Source organism: Physella acuta, unplaced genomic scaffold, assembly GCF_028476545.2.
Source record: "Physella acuta isolate Inbredline_101_S28 unplaced genomic scaffold, ASM2847654v3 ptg001787l, whole genome shotgun sequence".
In the NCBI taxonomy this organism is placed as follows: domain Eukaryota; kingdom Metazoa; phylum Mollusca; class Gastropoda; family Physidae; genus Physella; species Physella acuta.
The window spans coordinates 232,010-251,737 of record NW_026733297.1 but is presented as its reverse complement, the minus strand read 5'-3'; the positions used below and the strand labels follow the sequence as shown (position 1 = coordinate 251,737).

General features: G+C 38.6%; 2 protein-coding genes across 2 annotated transcripts in view; one reads left to right on the top strand and one right to left on the bottom strand.

Annotated features, from left to right (window-relative positions):
* LOC131930500 (testis, prostate and placenta-expressed protein) overlaps window positions 1-19,728 on the top strand; it is a 90,203-nt gene that overhangs the window by 14,476 nt on the left and 55,999 nt on the right. The window lies entirely within an intron of this gene.
* On the bottom strand, window positions 13,658-19,597 carry LOC131930491 (uncharacterized). Its single transcript, XM_059287004.1, has one exon. It carries the CDS (start codon window positions 19,595-19,597, stop codon window positions 13,658-13,660), a length of 5,940 nt encoding a protein of 1,979 aa, XP_059142987.1.

Below are 19,728 nucleotides of genomic sequence, written 5' to 3'. Positions count from 1 at the left end.
TTCAACATCTGACATGAGCATGGTAACAAGGGTTGATATGCCATCAAAGCAGGCATTAACAAAGCGAATTAAAAGGACTCAAAATAAAAACCATCCAGTAGAGCCACATACATTAGAAGATGTGGCTATTCCAGATGACCTGAGGTTGACACAGTCAGGAGCTTTGTTTCTGTTAAAGGAAAGCTCCATAAACAATGACAAGTTGCTAATATTTTCTACTGAATCAAACATCCAAAAGCTTGGTGAGGCTATGTATTGGATCATGGATGGTACTTTCAAAACTGCTCCTAATATTTTCCTACAAATCTACTCCATTCATGCCCCAGTAGGTTACGAAAACTGCAGAGTTTTACCGCTTGTCTACATTTTGATGTCTCGAAAAACCGAGGCTATGTATACACGAGCTTTCCAGGACCTCGCAGATATCGCAGAAAAAATGCACATACACTTATCTCCACGGTTTATTGTCACTGACTTTGAAAAAGCTGCAATCAATGCTTGCATTGAATTCCCAACAGCTACAAGTAAAGGGTGTTTTTTTCATTTTAGCCAAAATATATGGCGAAAGCTACAAGCGTTGGGTTTGGCACTTCTTTATGGCCAGGATCCACAGTTCTGCCTGCTGATGCGGCAAATAGCAGCACTTGCATTTCTTCCAAGTGCAGAGATTCCGGAAGCATTTAATGAATTAAAAAATATTTTCCCACCAAACACAGCTGAGTTAGTAAAGTGGTTTGACGAGACCTACGTTTGTGGTCGAGTGAGGTTGTTAAACGCAAGAGAGGTGAGGGTTCCACCACTTTTTCCACCAGAGTTCTGGTCTGTACATGACAATCATGTACATGGGATTCCTAGGACACAAAACACGGTTGAGGGGTGGCACAGGAGGTGGCAGGTAATTGTAGGGAAGGATCACCCTGGAGTATTTTGTTTACTAAACAAACTAAAGCAGGAACAAGGTAGAGTTGAAGTAGAAATAGAGGCAATATTGCTTGGAGAGCCAGCAAAAAAGCGAAAAAAACAATATTTACAGAAAGAGGACAGGATAACAACTGTAATTGCAGAAAGGGGAAACAGAACTACACTTGAATTTTTGCGTGGCGTCGCTTACAATTTGTCATACTAGGCCCTATTTTTTTTCTATTTTGTAATATACCTTTATTATTATGTAACTGGTTTTCAATAAAAATCAAACATGTCTGTAATTGTAGTTTGTTGTTTAATAAAACTTGTCGGCCTTTTGTCTTGTCGGCCTTTTGGATGTCGGCCTTTTGGCTGTCGGCCTTTTGTCTTGTCGGCCTTTTGTCTTGTCGGCCTTTTGGCTGTCGGCCTTTTGTCTTGTCGGCCTTTTGGATGTCGGCCTTTTGGAAGTCGGCCTTTTGTCTTGTCGGCCTTTTGTCTTGTCGGCCTTTTGTCCATGTCGGCCTTTTGTCCGTGTCGGCCTTTTGTCCATGTCGGCCTTTTGTCCGGATCCCGTATATATATGTGTATATATATATATATATATATGTATATATATGTGTGTGTATATGTTGGCGTAGTTATATTCGTGGTTGGTCGTAGCTGGATCGGGGTAATGTTCTCCCCTCCCCTTCTCTCAAGACGCCGCCCGGTTCTCACGGCGCTGGGTTCTGGCAGGGTGTGACGGTGTCACGGATAATTTACGAGGTTCACAGTCGTGGATTGTGACCGGACCCTAGGTGTGTGCATGCTTTGTGTTCAATTTTATGTCCTGTCTCCCCAATGGTCGTCTGCTTAAATTTACGACCGTAAGGTCGCGACGGTCAGTTCGGCTTAAACAGGTGGTCTGAAAGTATGGGAAAAAGTTTGTTTGGATTCAGCCTATTTAAGAGGACTGTGTTCAGACCTCTGTCTCTTACACACCAAGCTAGGGCTATAGACCAGTCTAGGCCTTATGATGGCCGCAGAGGCTGGTTTAGTGGCCCAGCTGAGGTATTGTTGATATGGCCTGGTGTTTACACCAGCGGCCCAACGCCTCGTTCTCGTGGCCCGATATTATGCTCGTGGCCTGATGTCTTGTTCTTGTGGCCCGATATTATGCTCATGGCCTGATGTCTCGTTCTTGTGGCCCGATATTATGCTCATGGCCTGATGTCTCGTTCTTGTGGCCCGATATTATGCTCATGGCCTGATGTCTCGTTCTTGCGGCCCGATATTATGCTCATGGCCTGATGTCTCGTTCTTGTGGCCCGATATTATGCTCGTTGCCTGATGTCTCGTTCTTGTGGCCCGATATTATGCTCGTTGCCTGATGTCTCGTTCTTGTGGCCCGATATTATGCTCGTTGCCTGATGTCTCGATCCAGTGGCCAAATGTCTCGCTCTGGGGCCAGATGTTTGTTTTGGAGGACGGATATGTTGTCCTTGTGGCTGGGGAATCGCCTTGCCTTTTGTGTGTGACGAACTGGGTCGTGTAAGGAACTCGTATAAATTCATGAAAGGATACAATTTTGGCTGTTTCTAAAAATTTAAGTTTTTTTTTTTTTACATGTATTAAGAATTTGAGGGATGTTTCCTTGATTATGAAAACTGGCCAGGCCTTATTTGTATCCTTTTGTTTTTTGCTTGTAAAATACATTTTTTGTGGAGTAGGGTGAAGTTAAATAAATGCATTAACTGGGTGTTTACCAAGTTTTATTTTTAGTGTAAAATTAATGTTGTATTTGTGTAGATGTTAATTAGTTTTGCTCAGGTCTATTAGACTCCTTTGTCACCACGGAAAGGTGCACGGATTTGGGAGAATAATGGTCAATACCATCTTACCATGTCTCTCTTTTAATCGGTTAACAAAAACAACCCTCCCCTTACATTTTGGTGCCAGAAGTGGGATCGCAGATGATCCCTCTTTCTCGAACAACTAAATCCCCCTAACATATATATATATATATATATATATATATATATATATATATATATATATATATATATATATATAAATAATTATAAACTAGCCGGCCAGGCACCAGAATTTTTTCCATGCATCTACCGCCCCCCCCCCATGACTTGTGTGTTGTGTTCAGCATATACCCGGCATAGCCCGGATTTAATATATATATTACCTTTTTAATTAACCCTAACCACAAACAAAAACGCAAACATAACTTGAGTACTGTTTCACATAGAGAAGCGAAATTTCACTTAAACGTAAAAGATATAATTCTCTGCTTTCTTTCAAATTTTGAGTAATTTTCGTTGACCGGAAGTAGCTCTCGAACTTTACGCTATTTCCGATTTGTAAAAAAACGCATATGAATTAATGAAGTACTAGTTTTACGCACTATTATTTAAATAGTTTTTCCGTTCACTTGCTGCGCAATTCTTTTTTCTTTTATGCAGTCTTGGTATTTTAAAATCTTGATGCGAGACCTAGAAACAAATAACCGCATTTCTTTTTTGTTTGTTAATAATGGTAACCATGTTCACAAGAGAAAATTCAGTTCGAAAATTCACACCTCTCCCTGGCTAGCGAGATATCGAATAACAGTGAGAGAGAACATGTCTTACAAGCCATACACTCGGCAGCATTTGTAAAAGTAGTTACTATAAGTCCATAGTAACGATGAAAACATTTCTATAGAATTCAAGGCATCACTATAACATGACAACACAACTGCAAACAATGGATGGTTGCAATGTTTTTTTTTTTATTGAATACAATGTTTGTATATACAGTTAGGTGTGTTTATAATTTATATTCATAGTTATTAAATTTTAATGTTTTATTGACGTTAATATCTAAACTACAAATGATTGCATTTTATTATCTATTTTTATCATTGAATGCATTACAATTATTAATGTACGTTATTGTTTCTTTTGCTTTAATCAACAGACAGTTGTATGATGAATATAATTACAAAACAGTCTTATTTTAATAAAATACTAGCCGGCCAGGCCCTGCTCTGGCTTCTGTGAAAAACCTTTCTGTTAAAGACCATTACCTGTGTGTTTAGAAATCATCATAAACCCGGCATTGCACACCCAAACCAAAACCAAAACAACAAAACGCAAACATAACGCTAACACAATTACAAATACAAACAAAAACAAAAACCTAACAACTAACCCAACCACAACCACAAACACCAATACGAACACAAAGAAAACAACAAACGAAAAAGCAAACGAAAACAAACCAAATCCAAATGCAAAACCAACCACAAACCCAAAGAAAAAAACACAAACGAAAAAACAAACGAAAACAAACCAAATACAAACGCAAAACCAACCACAAACACAAATACAAACACAAACGCAAAGAAAATAAAACGAAAACGAAAAAAGAAAGAACAAACACGAACCAAACCAAAACGCAACCACTAACGCAAACCCAACCTAAACACAAAGAAAACACTAACGCGAACATAAACGCACAGTGCTCAGAGTCTAGCCCGGGGCAGAATCGCCTGTTTCAGCTTAATAAACGACTATAGTACCCCAACTTATTCATAGTCTTTTGCACTCACTTTAATGAACGTAGGCGCGAAACCGAACACGGGAGGCCCGGGACCCCAAATAGCACCCTGTCTGGGCGCCAGAGGACGCACCATGACGTCACCGCCTGATTGAACTTAGTAAACGACTATAGTACATAACTTTTGAACTCACGCGAACGTATATACCATAGCGTACACCGGAAGGCCCAGGGCGCCAAATAGCACCCTGTCGGGGTGCCGGAGGACGCCCGGATTTGATTCACTTAAAGACTATAGTAACCTTTCTTACCCATAGTCTATCGCACTGTTAAAAACAAAACTATGCAGCATAGCGCTCACATGATAGCCCAGGGTGCCAAATCGAACCGTGCAAGGGCGCCGGCGGACGCGCCTGTTTCAATTTAGTGAACAAAAATGATAATACTCCAAGCTTATCCGTAAATGGAAAGAAATAAACATATAGGATTTGTAGGACCTGGCTTATTAAATGTTATTGATTTAAAAAAAAAAAATTATTGAACAGTATGTTCAGTGTATAGAATAAATAAAAGGCAGTGTTAAAAATACCTAACGACATTGCACTTAATCAATCCCCGCTAATTATGTAATTTTTTTTTTATTTCTTAACACCAAAAACAAAGTAATAAAATGTAAATTCTTTCGTTTTAAGAAATTTTTTTATTAAAGGGAAGTAACTGTGCAGTCAATACATTTCCGACACAATTTTAGAAATTTTATAAACGTCGATACACTTTTTAAACATTTTATGTCGCGTTCATAATTGAAAATTATTCTTCTAAGTAAATAGAGTGAACATTGTTTTAAAGACTTTCAATGGTAATTTTTTGACTCGTAAATTTAGACTATGAGCACGATAAAAAATCTAACACTTAAATCCATAGAACTGTCAACGACAAACTTTTTTTTTGCCACACGTTACAGAACTGAGCTTTATATATTAGATTTTAATCTGCGTAACAGATCGTGCACATTTGATGAAAGGAGAAAGTGGGAGGGGGTTATATTTATCATCATGTTGTATTGTGTCATATGGAATATGGTTAAAATACTGCTGTTGTATAACACTGTCAGTAAGTTTAGTTGTTTTTATTTGTAAAAAAAAAATAAAAAATTCTGCTATAGGCCCATGAATCTACAATCATTGGATAATTAGGATGAAAAACGACGATTTTCTAAAAAATAATGTGATTCTTGTAATTCATTTATATGGTCACATAAATTGCAAAGCACTGAGTTTACATTTTGTTCGTAATGAGGCAAGGAGGGAGTGGGAGGGAGGGGGGGGGGGGTTATGAACATATTTGTTCTGTAACGTCCTGTGGAGTATGGGGTAGGTTTCAAATGTCTTGTAGGTATGTTATGAAACATGTACACGTCTGGACGATCGCTACTATAGGGCTGGTAAGTAGGTCACCAACCAGTTCTACAGCTCAATAAAACCTGCATGAGCCATAGAACTATTTATTGACCTACTTACCAGCCCTATACTTGTCAGCATGTCTAATACTTGTATCAACAAAAACATTTTGTAGCTTTATATCCTATAACTTCTCAATCAACCAGCTTTATGTCCTACAACTTTTCATCCAACCAGCTTTATATCCTATAACCTCAATCAACCAGCTTTATATCCTATAACTTCTCATCCAACCAGCTTTATATCCTATATCTTCTAATCCAACCAGCTTTATGCCCTATATCTTCTCATTTATGTCCTATATCTTCTAATCCAACCAGCTTTATGTCCTATAGCTTCAAATCCAACCAGCTTTATGCCCTATATCTTCTCATTTATGTCGTATCTTCTCATACAACCAGCTTTATGTCCTATATCTTCTCATCCAACCAGCTTTATGTCCTATAACTTCTCATCCAATATGTCCGCATCCAGACAAGCGTACTGTTCGCTCTGGAATAGTTCCAGATTGATGTAATCTTTTTCCTTTTCCAGCAGAGTCTCGAACCTGCGACACAGGGCATCAAACGTTGGACGGTTCTCTGGGAGGAAGGACCAGCAGCTGCACATGAGCTCGTATCTGGGGACGGGGAGGGTTAGAGTTAGTTGGTTGGTTGTGGGGGAGTTGGGGTGGTGTTGTGTGTGGGATTGTGGGAGGTGAGTTGTAGGATTGTGTGGGGGTGGGAGTTTGTGTGGGATTGTAGGAGTTGAGTTGTAGGATTGTATGGGGGTGGGAGTTTGTGTTGGATTGTGAATGGGTGGGATTGTAGGAGTTGAGTTGTAGGATTGTATGGGGGTGGGAGTTTGCGTGGGATTGTGAATGGGTGGGATTATGTATGGGGGTGAGTTGTGTGGGATTGTGGGGGTGGATTTGTGTATGGAATTGTGTGGGGTGGGATTTTGTGTGGGAGTTTAGTTGTGTGGGGGTGGGATTTTGTGTGGGATTATGTAGGGGGTGAGTTGTGTGGGATTGTGGGGGTGGGTTTGTGTATGGAATTGTGTGGGGTGGGATTTTGTGTGGGAGTTGAGTTGTGCGTGATTGCATGGTGGGTGGGATTTTGTGTAGGTTTGTTGGAGTTGAGTTAGTGGGGTTGTGAGTGGGTGGGTTAGGGTTGCCAGCGCTAACAAACTTGAAGATGTCATGGGCAGACAACCCGGGGTAAGGACTGGCACCTGAAATCAATGATCAAACTATTTAGATCGATATTTTGTCAACTTGGGGTGGGGTGGGTGTGGTGCGAGAAAATGAAATCTAGGCTGGACATTTGGAAGAAAATAGGGCTGGTAAGTAGGTCACTAACCAGTTCTACGGCTCAATAAGACCTGCATGAGCCATAGAACTGGTTGGTGACCTACTTACTAGCCCTATTTTCTTCCAAATGTTTTATCTTGAAGGCTGATCTATTCAGTTCCATCACGGTATTCCGTGTATTAAATATACTAGTATTAATGTACACATTTTGTGAAGCCCTTCTGCATGACACAGTGTCATGGGAAGCTAATGCTATTTCGTTGTATTTGTTTGCTGTCTAGAAAGTTTGCTTTCACCCCATCTATCAACACAAAAGTGTATCGTTTGCAATCAGACTGTTGTTTGCAAGACATTCAAGGTGAAGGTTACATGCGCCTGCTTTATGAATTTGCCCAGAGTTACAATCTACACCCCCCACCTCCTCCCCAACTAAAGTAAAACAATAGACTCACCCAAAGATAGCCCCCCCCCCCTCCAATTCCGTACAGAACCCCCCCCCCCCCTAATGTAAACCTATGAACTCACCTAGCGTAACAATCTCCCACAGAAGAATGCCGTAGGCCCAGACATCAGATTTGGTGCTGTCAAGTTTAGAAAAACACTTGTTTTAAACTAGATTTATCATTCACCTACCACTTCTGTTATAATCTACTTCACCTACGCCGCTTTAACGGTAACGGGTTCGAATCTAAAACGAAGTATGAAAATTAATGCTTGAAACGAATAAAACACAGTTGGAAGATTCTACAAAGGAATCAATGTCCTAATAATGTAAGCCATAGCAAGGTGAATCAACATTGGGATTTGCCACCAACTAGCAATAAAGAAAGTAAAAAATATTTTCTTTAGACGTAGCGATCCATTGTGCAGATGAACTAGGGTTCATATGTTTCTTGACCTCGGCATATGAAGTGATGGCGTGGTCAGCACTAAGCTGCACTATGCCCAATCGTCTTTACTCTCCCCAATGTATTGTCAGGTACCCATCAGAGCTGGGTGGATAAATCAAAACCAAGACCGAACTCGAGACTTTGGGGCTGGCCTCCAACGCTCTACCATTCGACCACGTCGTCCCACACCAACTCACAATAGGATGCATTGAAACATAATATTTAGTTTAAATATTTTAACCAAATGCTAAAGCCTACAAATTGATATATGCTTATGTTTTTTTTTACGGATAAAACAATTATTTTCTGGCCAAATTATGTGGCAACTGAATTGGACAAATGTTGGAGTTTCTTCCCGGACTTTAAGTAAAACAAGTTAAAAAAACCGACGATTAAACCATAATCAAACTAATGAAGTTAACGAACCTTCGACGAATAACTGGAAACATAATTTACCTTAAACCATTGCAATTCACGAACCTTCGACTATTTAACCACAATTTAACCAACGCAATTCACGAACCTTTGACTATTTAACCATAATTAAGCCAATGCAGTTTACGAACATTTGATGATGCAACCATAATTTAACTAAAGCAGTTCACAAACCTTTGACGATTTAACCATAATTAAGCCAATGCAATTCACGAACCTTTGACGATTTACCCATAATTTAACCAACTCACGAACCTTGGACGACCTGTCGTAGTGGTCAGTGTCCCCCAGACATCGAGCCAGCCCGAAGTCTGTGATCTTGCACACGCCCCTGTCTGTGACAAACACATTGCGAGCTGCCAGATCTCTGTGGACAAGCTGGTCAAAGAAAAAAGTCAACTAGAGTTATTTCCCATTTTATAAACCGAGACTAACGGGTTAGCAGTCCAACTCTCTACCGCTAGACCACTCCGTCCCACACCAATTGAACGCCTAATAAAATGTGTATAAAAGTGCGGGATATTATTAGTACTTTATAAATTTACATGCGTTTTTTGATAAATCATATCTGTCATAGCGTAGATATAAAGAATTAGACGACTAGTAGAGGTTACAAAGGACGGTGCGAACTTCACTGTAGACGATTTGGTGCGAGAGTATTGTGCGCATGTTGAATACAATATTTGTGGCGCGAATGTGACGCGACAATGTACCAAGGACGTAGACCGCGGCAGTAACGTTAGTTGGGGGTTAGTAATTGTAGAAGACGGATGTATTAATTGATATTGTGCAAATAAGTGTGTGTTAATAAAGTTAGTGTTCTTTTCATAAACGAAGTGGTTGACTTTTGTTAATTAGTGTCTGCGGAACATAAGAGTGATTCCCGTCCTACTCACAAGTATAATAGTTGTCGTATGAATAGTAGCAGATCAGAATATAGAAAAGATATAGAGAAGATATAATCTATATACTACTAAAAGTCAAGTTTGTTTACATGTTTGAATATTTATTTGTTTGCCTGATCGAAAATTGTGATATGTTCGACTCTATCTGGAAAGCTGTAAAATGGTATGCAGGTAGAGAATAATTTTTTAATGCAGACAGACTGTTGATCACAAATTTATTTAAAGACGTTAATTAATTAATTGATTTATTCATATGCAGATTAACCCATTTTTTAAAAAAAGATTTGAAAAGCCACTAGACTCGACGGAAACAGTGACGTCACATGATGTGTTTATTTTTTTACATCGATAATGGCGGCCTATCGAAGAAGATTGTGTTCCCATTCCAATGTTTAACGCGTTCTAAAGCTAATTTTCTGTCGGCTTTAACTTTAACAATACGTCCGTTTGCTGTATTTATTACGTTCCAACACTTATATCAATTTTCAACTGTCTTTTTCATTTAGTTTTACAATAAATTTCTCTAGGTCTAAAGATCAGCTGTCGAAGGAAAGTTATTTATAGATCTAGATCTAGAATCTAGAATCTAAAAATCTAGGTCAAATCCAAGATTTATTAGTTATAAATACAATAAAAAAAACGAAACTTTAGCAAACCAGTCGTAGATCTAGAATATAGATAATTCTATCTAGATTTAGATAATAATGAGTTTCTATATACTAAACTATTTTAGACCTTTATTATTTTATATAAATCTTTTTTTGTATAGCTATGAAATATGCTAATTAGGAAATGCTGGATGCGGGGCCTATTTGCATAACTTAAGATTCATACGCGGCTTCTATACCGCTAAGTGTGCAAAATTATAGACGTAAACTCTAGATATAGCTCAGTCGTAGATCTAAAATATAGATAATTTTCTATCTAGATTTAGATAATAATGATTTTCTATATACTAAACTATTTTAGACCTTTATTATTTTATATAAATCTTTGTTTGGAATATGGTAATTTTGAAATGCTCGCTCCGGGCCTATAAGCGTAGCTAATGATTAGATCTAGATTCTAGGTCTAGCAAGAAAAACTAAACATAAGAAGACTTAAGCAAAAGAGTCGTAGAATCTAGACTAGATCTAGATAATTCTATCTAGATCTAGATAATTTCAGACCTTCTTTATTTTATATAAATTTTTGTTTGGCTAATTTAAGATAAAATTTAATTTGAAAGTTACTACTACTAGAGTTAGATGTAGATCTATGCGCGTAAGGAGACTCAAAGTATAGTATAAAACTTCACTTGTAATGTCACGAGTAAATAGCTAACTTGGTAGTGAGGTCGGCTCTCATGTGGGTGGCTCAGGTTCTAGACCAATTCGTCAATGATTTTTTTTTCAATTTTTTTTTTTAGTTGTGAATAATAAAGTTGCCTATCTGAACTTGGCAGGATACAGGGCTGGTGAAGTAGAGTTTGTCTGTTTCTTTGTCCTAAGCATATGAAAGGATAGTGTGGTCAGAGACATGCTCGGCTGGAATCGTTTTTTAAACGATAAAAACATGTTGTCTGAGACTTGGCGGGACACTGGGCAGGTGAAGTAGAGTTGAGTAGGTCACCTATGAAGTCAGTATATGAAGGGATAGTCCGAAATCGGTGTTTTCGGTGTTTTTAAAAGATAAAAAACCAATTTTTGAAAGTGGGGTCTGTTTTTTTTTGACGATAAGTGACACTGCAGTAGCGTAGCGAGGAGGGGGGGGGGGGCGGGAGGGGAGGCGGGGGGGGGGGGGAAGGGGAGGTGGAGGGGGGAAGGGGGGGGGGGCGGGGGGACATATGTTGGGGCGCCAAAATGGTTTGGAAAAATAAATTGAAAGGTTGAGGGGGGGGGGGGTTCAAATCGAAAGTTTGAGTGGGTGGGGGTGCACATCAAAAGTTTGAGGGGGGGAGGTTGAAAATTGAAATCTTGGGAGGGGGGGTTAAAATCGAAAAGTGTGTCCCCGGGCGCCAGGAAGGGTCGCTATGCCTCTGAGTGACAGACGTGATGTTTTTTGATGGATGACAGTTATCCACAGTTATCCAACGGATGACGGGTATTCTAGTTATATAATATATATGAAACCCCCCCATCACAATGTCCTCAATTTTAGGGTCCTTGGGGCGTAATTTAATTAAGCTAATTTAGGTCTCTAATTGCTAGTTTTTATGATTGCATCTGAAATTGTAAGGCGAAAATAGCCTGCATGCCGAATTTCAGATGTCTAGAGCATTCAGAAGTGGGCTAATTTTCGTTGTCAATTTTAACAACAAATCCACAAACGCGAAGCTGAGTTAAGAAAAACGTGTTAAAAACTACATTTATTTACCTTTAATTTGATACCAATTTTATTTATTAAATCGGTAGCCTAGAAAATGATTTGTAAAATGATTTTTAAATGGCGACGATGATATGACTGATTTTCAGTGATACGGTGGGTTCGTTTTTTAAGGAGTGATGTTGTGACGCGATTGACCGTTAGCTCCTGTTCAAAGTAGAAATGTGTCTTCTGATAGTTTTCTCCCCATTCAAATACACTGCGGGCAAAATGGGCGGGCTTAGCTGTTGTCTCGATCAAGTTATTTTTTCCCACGTTTTCTTTAACTTGCTTTCTCTGTTTATTTGTTTGTCTTTCCAATCAAATCTTGCGATCGAAATTTCTGGCACTTCCCATTTAGCTAGCGCGCTGAAATTTTCAGGGAAGCTTTCTTTTGGATGACCATAGAATATTCAATTGTTATTATTACTAAATTGATCAATGGAAACATTTTATTGAGCATTTTAGACCGCTATATAATCTATATATATAATTCTCCTCTGCGAGCCATTAGAAAAAAAAAACGAGCGACGCGTACCTCGCGCGCAGTGAAGCGAACGATCCCACGTCGCCACAGCCTTAGGGGCAGATAATTTAGTTTGAACCGAGTTTAAACTTACAGGAGGTAGGCCAGTATGGGGGAGACGATATGGTCGAGTGGTTGGGCACACGATTGCTATCCCACTCGACACGGGTTTAAATCTATGTGTTCTAGTCAGTAACGTATTCACACAACGATTTTTTTCGAGTTGTCTTTTTACGAGTTGTCTTTTTACGAGTTGTCTTCGTTTACCCAAAAAAAAAGTGAAAAGATAAAATCGATAGCAAGATTTTAATGCAAACAAACAGACAAAGACTAAAAAGTAGAAAATAATAATCATTAAAAAAGTTTAAAAAAACCCACGTTTTCTGATTGAACTAAAAAGGAGAAAATAAACGCTATACATCACAATAATGCAAGCGATCACTCTACTATAAGCGATCAAAAACGTGGGGCGCCGTGATTTTCTTACAGTTTCTAATACTGTTGACTCTCTACAAGCTCCCTAATAAAAGTCAATAGTATTATCTAATCAATAGTAATATAACTTTTACTTCGGCGCCCCACGTTTTTGATCGCTTATAGAAAATAGAAAACTAGGTCATGGGGTTTTAAATTTGCATTGTTATTTAAAAACTTGATCTGCAAAGTTTTATAAACAAATAGTTATCGATCACTAAGTTACTGTACAGCCAATCAATATTTGTCTTACGAAAGTGAAACATCCGGTTATAACTTAGGCTTGATTAATATAAATAGAAATGTAGTCTTAAACTCAACAAATTATTTTCAAGTTCTCTGGATTTGCAACTTTTATAGCATTTATTCTAAAAATATAAAATTTCTAAATTAATTTTAGGCTTAAGTTTTTTTTTACGGTCTAAATCTAAAAAGCACGTTTTTATTCCATGTCAACAACACTATGGAAGGAATCTCGTCAACTCGCTTGTGTCCATTAAGCATTGCTAAAACACACTACTCTACTACTAGTAAATAAAACATGCATGTGATTGAATATCTTTAAAAAGATTAGATCTATACTATTATATTTTTTAAACATCCTTCCATTAAAATAAACCGGGAGTGATCTCCCCTAAACTTTCTCGTATATTCATATATAGCAATAATGTTTTGGGCTAGGCCCTAAAGAAATATAAACTTTTGTGACAAATCCGATAATTTTGTTTTAAAGAATACACATGTAGACGAAAAGTTCTTACATCATGCTGCTTTAATCAGTATGATATAAAATTATCACAGGCAGGCAGACAAACACACACACTCACACACACGTACATACACACACAAAGAGATACATACACAATTGAAAAACTAAGTTGTTTAGACTCAGTGAGTTGTTATGGAGGAGAAAATTCATAATCAACTCCACATGTCTTATATTTTTCAATGGAAATGTTGTTAAGATTAACAACCGCTGGGGGAAGGAACTGAAGGTCTGCGACTGAGTCAGTTCGTGGTAGCATGGCCATGAAATGATTCACCTGGTGAAGTATGAATATGGGCTCTCGCCCGTTTCTTTTTGATGAATCAGTTTCCACCACTTCTGAACTTCTCCAGGTGGCTTGAGAGAGCCACTGTAATAACTCTTTAGAAGATAAGTGCTGTATTTCAGAGAATTGGTGGAACTGTTGGTCAAGACCACCTATCCTAATAATAGATCGGTCAAAAACTAAGGCAGCAGCATACGCTTGGACGTCGCCGGCCCAGATGTAGTTTTTGAAGCAAACATATAGATGATCCAACCTATGAGAGAATTCTCCGTGAGTCATCTGGATAAGCTTTTCATGTACTGTCGCATTAAGCAGCAGGTATGATGCTATGAGCAAGCGAATGTTCTGTGCCTGTGCTTCTGATTGAAACATGCAGAGAGACAACGCGTTATAGAAATAGTTACCGTCGGCTCGTGTTTCGCATACGAAGAAATGAGATAAAAATCCGTGGCATATTCCTTTCCTGTAGTATCCCTTAACTTCATCTGCTGCCAGTGATGGGTCATATTCTGCTCTAGCGTGAGTTCTTAGGCGAATAATTTCATGTTGGATTTGTACCTTGCAAGGACTTATTACACTCAAGAGGTTTTGCAATGTTTCATTTTTAATATCAGCACTAGCACTATGGAGATCAGTCTCAGATGTGCTACCTCTCTTTCTATCAAAATAGTTGAGAATAGTTTGTACCTGAATAAACAAACCTTGAAAGTTCGATACGCATGTTGGAGCTTGAGAACTGTTTGCCGACAGAAATACGTTTAGTTTAGAATCTGATAGTGTACACATTTCGTTTGATTTAAGGTCCTTGCAGGTGTTAATAACGTATTTATCAGAAGGTATGTTGAATGGTGGTCTTAGTTCATCTTCAATTCGCCTTACTGTTTTTGGAGGAGCGATCGTGGTGATAGAGTCTGGTATTTTCTTTTGGTAAGAAATTTTATTGTCATTGAATATAAAACATACAGGCTTATGGTAAGAGAAGTACGTTTCATACACTCCAGCAAGGACTGAAGTTGTTGAAAATATGACGTCTATTTGTGTATTCAAATCGGTGGTTGGGATTTCCAATGGTAAAGCAGATGTAAGTTTATACTGCTTGAAAAAGTCATGCAAGTCACTACTGGCATTGTTTAAGATGTTGAAGTTCAGATCTCCAATCACAACAATTTCTTCAACAAATTTGACCTTACTCAATAACGTATGGAAAGTTGTTCGAAACACACTGATTGGCGTGCTAGGTGACTTGTATCCAGTAATGATGGTCATTCTACAGATAGTAACCGCATATAATTCTACATGATAGTTTGTGCTAGTTTCAATACTGTCATGTATGACATCACTTACACCACTAAGACTGTGTTTCGCGAAACAAATGATACCTCTAGTACCACAGTGTGGATCACTCCGAAATAACACTTTATAGTTATCAAGGACAAATTCTTCGGTTTCAGATGCCAACGTTTCGGAAAATATCAGTAAGTCGCTTTGAAAATACCAATTGTCACCTTTAATGTATTGTAATTTATTCGTTAAAGAGCACACATTCTGATATGCTACTTTGAATCCTGTTGAGTCTTTAAATGTACGGAGTGGCAAATTTAAAGACTTAGCTGTCCTTAGTCTGTAGAGCTCTTGCAGGCTTGGGTCCTCATGCGTCGATTGTTTTGGGATCCTAAAGTCTCCAACAATGTACAATCCTGTGATGCTTGAAACTCTGCTTAAAGCTACATACAGCAAAGGCCTTGTTATCCTTTTTATTTCGTTGAAATCTAACGCCACCTGTTCATATGTCTGTCCTTGGCTTTTGTGAATGGTAATTGCTTCTGCGGGTACCATGGGGAATTGAGTTCTTAATGTCGGGTACTGAAGTTTATTTGAAATATTCAGCGGAACACAAACCTTCCTTATGGGCACTAAATGTGAGTCAAGGTTATTGTCATCTATGAGCCGTTTGTGAGCCATCTTTGCCTTATTACCAACGTTGTGTGTGGAGAAATCTAACCAGAGTATTTTTGGTACTTGGCTGTCGTCATTATCGAATGTTATCAGCCTTAGGACTCCGCACGCTCCGTTAACGAGACCATCTTCTACGTCAATGTTCGTTGTTATAGCATATTTAATTCCTAGTTTTATAATGATGCTGTGTGGTAGGCCATTTACTTCACTTAATTTTTTTTTCTTTAGTCCCTGCAGTATACTTTCCTTTGATGCCTCTGAGAGTTTTCCTAAAATGGAATCTTTAGCAGTGGAAATGTAATGTGGTCCCGGGTGACTTTTAATTCTTTCCTGGTTATACATATCGACAAATTTATTTTCACCGTACAATCTGATTGCGCTGTTTGGTACTGCTGACGGCGACACTTGCCTAGACTTGAACAGTTCAACATGTTTTTGCACCATGTGTCCACTCGCTAATGCATTCAGCGCTTCAATAAACTCAATTTCATTCTTTTGGCGCATTATTTGTTTCAATTCGTAGAAGGTGAATAGATCCCAAAGGGGATTTCGATCCATTAATTCCCAAAATTCGTTGCTTTTGTCCACCTTATAAATTAGGGAATCCATAACTGGTGGTAGCTGGTTCAAATCTCCGACAAGTAAAACTGATATCCCTCCAAAGGGTTTGTTGTCTCCCATTATTTGGCGCAAACGAGAGTCAACTCGACTGAAAAGTGTGCTTCCGACCATAGAAATTTCATCGATGATCAGTAGTTTAATGTTGAATAATTTTTCCCTAATTGTATTGGCAACTTCTGACGATAACTGAGGCATTGAACCACCAAATTGAGATATGGGTAATGCGAAAGCAGTATGCAGGGTAACACCTTCAATGAGGAATGCAGCTTTCCCAGATGGTGCACACAATAGAACATAGATGGAGTCTCCCGAAGCACCTGGCTGTGAATCAAAATATTTTGTTATGGATTGATATAGGCATCTAATGACTGTACTTTTTCCAACCCCTGCCGATCCACTCAGGAAGATATAGAAGGGAGTTTTTCTCAATTTGAAGGAATTGAGGATGTGGAAGACGAAGTCCTTCTGTCCCTCGTTCAGACGGGAAAACAAGCAACATATGTCTTCATGTGGCACTCTATTCGGAACACTGTATCGATTTTGATTCTTATTAACTGGGGTTTCCTGTCCTCCTTGCTGCAGAATGTCCACATTATGTTCTGGTGAAAGTTTTTCTTTTATAAATTCGTAGGCTTCCTCTTCCTCTATATCTGCAACCTGTTGTTTGGCATTTTCCAAAGCATCATCTAAAATTTCATCTGCAATTGCTGAAAATTTTTTCCTATTATCCTCTATCTTTACCACACTGTCTCTGTACAGCTGCTCACAATTGACTTGTTCTATATCTTTTAACTCATTACGCCAAGGCAGAAATAGCAGTAATTGCTCTCGGAAGTAATTTGATTTGTCCTGCTGAAGTTTGTACCGTCTGTACCTTATCACGGCTGGTTTCTTCTTACGCCTGTACTCTTTTGATTCCTCAAAATAAATTTTATCTTCATCAAATTCTGCTTCCCTCCTAATCGGTACATACTCAGATGTAAATGTTGCCAGGCAAACGTCTTCTAACTGTTGCGGTCGTTCACTATATTTTTGAAATAAGTCTTTCATATAGACTTCTGTTGAGTCTTCATTTAAACTTTGAAGTTGTGCGTTTGTTTTTAACATCCTGGCTCTTTCCAGCCTAGGACTGGTGTTTATGTATACAGTTTTGCGGCTACATTTCGACAAAGGCATTGACAAGGCATGATATGCTGCTTCTTGGGCGGACATCAGGTTGCTATTCAGGAAAACGTTTGCGATCTTTCTAAATTTCTCCTTTACGCTCTTATTTCCTTTGTTGGCATCCGACGCTGCATCACGTAATATTTTTGATAGCCCACTATCAATTTTACTCACATATTTTACAATATAGGAAGCAAGACCATATTCTTCTAAAACAAATTGTAGGTCCATATTGGACTCGAAAAGATGCAGGATATCTGGGTTGTACCCATTGATATTAACTTCTGTGCTCTTTCTTCGTAGATACACTTGCGGCCTTTTAAGTGAGCTCCTGAGAACAGAAATGTACATCTCTTCAGACATATTCAAAGTCTTAAGAATCTCTTCAAATGGTATGTCATCTCTGCTCTTCGAATAATATACCATTAGCTTTCGAAGTGCTGTCAATCGTTCTTTGAATGAGTCATCAATTTCATCCTCGGCTAATGGCTCCAGTATCATTGTCTTGGGCATAGCGGGCATGGGGAAGTTAAATCGACACTTGCTTTTATTCCTTTTTCCTTTGTAGCATGTATGAGAGTGCTTGTGCATCTGAAGCTGCACAAATGGATCGTCTTCTTTATACTCGCAGGTGATAAACTTGTCAATAAATCCTACACATTCCTTAATGGAATCAACATTCTTTGAATCAAACACTGGGGTACCTGTAAGCCACAAGAAGATGTGTTCGTGTGGAGATCCTCTCACCTGAAATTCGATTCTTTCATAGAAATCTTCGACGGTGTTTTTTTCAAAAATGGATCCTTCTTTTAGCAACGACATTAGTTTAGACATCTTATAGTTAAAATACCGCGCGCACGTAACTGGGTCGTTTTTAATAAGATCAGTCTTCTGGTAGTCATTGAGGGCTGTTGCTTCTTCCAATGTTAAATGTGATCCCTGTAGCGCGGATAGAGACTTAATCAATTCCGGCCACCTTGTTTCTCCTGCAGATATTGTTAAAAAGAATGTTGGCTTGCCAAGTTGTCTAACTGTTGCCATCAACTCTTTTTTCCTAGTTTCCCAGTATGATGGAGATGATCTTACTTGTTTAAGGATTTTGTATCCTTCATCTAATTTCATTAGATTATCGAGATAATTTTTATCAAGCGCATTTTTAACGTTCATTCCATGCGTCACCTTTGTTTTCCTTAAACACATATTAACACTTGCCAGAGCAGTCATTTCTAATTTTTTCTTTGCCATGAACAGCAGTCTTGCTGGGATGCAGGCTCGTCTGTCTCTATGGCGAATTTCGAATTTAACCCTGTCATTGTAGGAAAATTTCTTAGGTGTGTAAAATTTGTGACCGAAATATATCTTGGGGAAACACAATTCATCTATGTCATTTACTGCATGCCAAGGAACCGGTAGCTTGCCTTGACCTGGAGCGAACACCTGCACGTTGTCGACCATTTCTTTATTTCGATCTACTATCATGACTTCTTCGTCCACTTCATCATTAGAGTTTCCGTCGTCGCTATCTTCGTTAAAATCAACATTTTCCGTACGTATTTTCTTAGCACTTCCGCTATCTGATATTTGGCTTGCTTGAACGCAGTCCTTGTCTTTATCGTCAAGTACAAAATCAATGGCAGTTTGAATACCACAATCGGCATATCGTTCGAAATACGTTCTGTCGATAGAAATACTGTTGGCACGATATAACGGCGTCTTCACCAACTGATCCAAAGCATCACAAATTACTGCTGGTCGAACAGTTTCAAACAAATAGTGCGATTTGTGCAGCATATGACGTTTTAACTTAATCTGTACCGTGGCTAAATTATCAAAAGCACGCGGTAGCACTTGAACCATGTCGTCGATTTCTATCGGGATATTGACTACACTTCCTTTCATGCCTATTTGTGGATTTATAGCATATGCTTTCAGCGGTCGGAGTTGCATAAAGTTGATGTATGGGGAAACCATCCGCTCCTCCAGCACTGTTAACCTTTTTATACACTCTGGTATGTCTACAAACTTCAGGCCATTACTTGTTGCCATTTTCGGAATTTTTCCTTTCCTTGAGTGATTGTAACAAGTACGGCATATGTATTCTGAAGGATAATTAAATATTTTAGCACTGCATTCTTCATAGCTAAATTTTGTAGGGAAAGTGTCATGATGTTTCAGAA

Excerpts from the sequence above, each read along its gene's own strand:
- LOC131930491 (XM_059287004.1), bottom strand. The coding sequence starts at position 19,597 with ATGGCAACAAGTAATGGCCTGAAGTTTGTAGACATACCAGAGTGTATA.